The 1,126-nt window shown below is 66.5% G+C and overlaps 1 protein-coding gene across 2 annotated transcripts in view; it reads right to left on the bottom strand.

The window, feature by feature from the left end:
• Window positions 1-651, bottom strand: part of Dmrt1 (doublesex and mab-3 related transcription factor 1) — a 106,531-nt gene extending 105,880 nt beyond the window's left edge. The window contains exon 1 of one of the 2 annotated variants that reach the window (XM_005388599.2): window positions 89-651. In XM_005388599.2, the coding sequence (XP_005388656.1) occupies window positions 89-418 (330 nt within the window). In that variant the 5' untranslated portion in view covers window positions 419-651. The remainder of the gene's footprint in view (window positions 1-88) is intronic. The other variant, XM_013516377.1, reaches the window with a different exon arrangement.
• Window positions 652-1,126: the final 475 nt, after the last annotated feature.

The following is a 1,126-nucleotide window of genomic DNA, read 5'->3' as shown; positions in this document are numbered from 1 at the left end:
CCTGGCGCGCCGGCCGTCGGGGGTGCCCGCCGCGTCCCTCCCGGCGGAAGCCCGAACCCGCACCCACGAAGCGCGGCGCCGCACTCACCTGCGCGGCCATCACGCGCTGTCTCTCGGCGATCAGGTTGCACTTCTTGCACTGGCAGTCCCGCCACATGCAGAAGCGCTTGTGGCCCTTGAGCGGCGACGCGTAGCCGTGGTTCCTGCAGCGAGCGCACTTGGGCAGCCGCGGGGATTTCTTGCCCGAGGCGCCCAAGCCGGACGCCGCCCCGCTGCCCCCGGCATCGCCGGAGGCGCCCGCCGCCCCCAGCAGCGCCCCGGCCGCTTTGCCGTAGCCCCCGGCCGCCTTGCCTTGCGGCGGTGCCCCCGGGGTGTCCGACGGCGCGGAGGACTTGCCGAACGCGTCTTCGTTGGGCATGTTGGCCAGAGAAGCAGCGAGGACTCGGGCGGGCTCTCGGCTTGGAGAGGGCAGAGTAGAGGCACCCAGCCGACGGCGAGGGTCGGAAGGAGGAGAAGGCGCGGCAGCCGTGCGCGCCCGAGCCGGAGGTGCAGCCGGAGTGGCGAGCTCCGGACCAGCCGCGCCAGAAGTAGCGGTGGGGGGTTGTGCCCTTTTTCTTTTGGCGCGCGTGGCTCAGAACTTTTGGATACTTTTCAGAACGTTCCCGGGATTTCACAGGCGGGAGAAGGAGCACGAGAGCGTGGCCACGCCCCTTGTCCCCCCAGCCCCAGCCGCTGCACTAGCTGTACCTGCAAGTTTGCACCAGCTGCAAGCACCCAGGGCGCTGCAGCAGGGTCCATGCAAACGCACGGAGGTTCACAGCTTGACTCCCGAGATAATGAGGCCTGGCTGCTAGAGCTGAGGAGGGGAGCCTCCCGCCCGAGCTCAAAAAATCCTGCGTGCTGCTTGGAGGAGGTACAGACCTCCACGTGGGGTCTTCTAGCTCCCTTCCCCCCACCTCCGCCACCCCCTGGGAGGCGAAGAGCATTCTCCAAGTTCGTTAGGGCGGACTGCAGACAAATAAAACCAGTACAGGGCTCGAGCACCTCTACAATTTCAGTTTGGGGCTTTCGGTTCCCCAGTTGTCCCAGTCCTACACTGTATTCTTTGGCTCATAGGATTCTTACC

This window comes from Chinchilla lanigera, unplaced genomic scaffold (genome assembly GCF_000276665.1).
Source record: "Chinchilla lanigera isolate Chin_1 unplaced genomic scaffold, ChiLan1.0 scaffold00033, whole genome shotgun sequence".
NCBI classification, from domain to species: Eukaryota; Metazoa; Chordata; class Mammalia; order Rodentia; family Chinchillidae; genus Chinchilla; species Chinchilla lanigera.
This window is presented reverse-complemented; position numbering and strand designations above follow the sequence as displayed.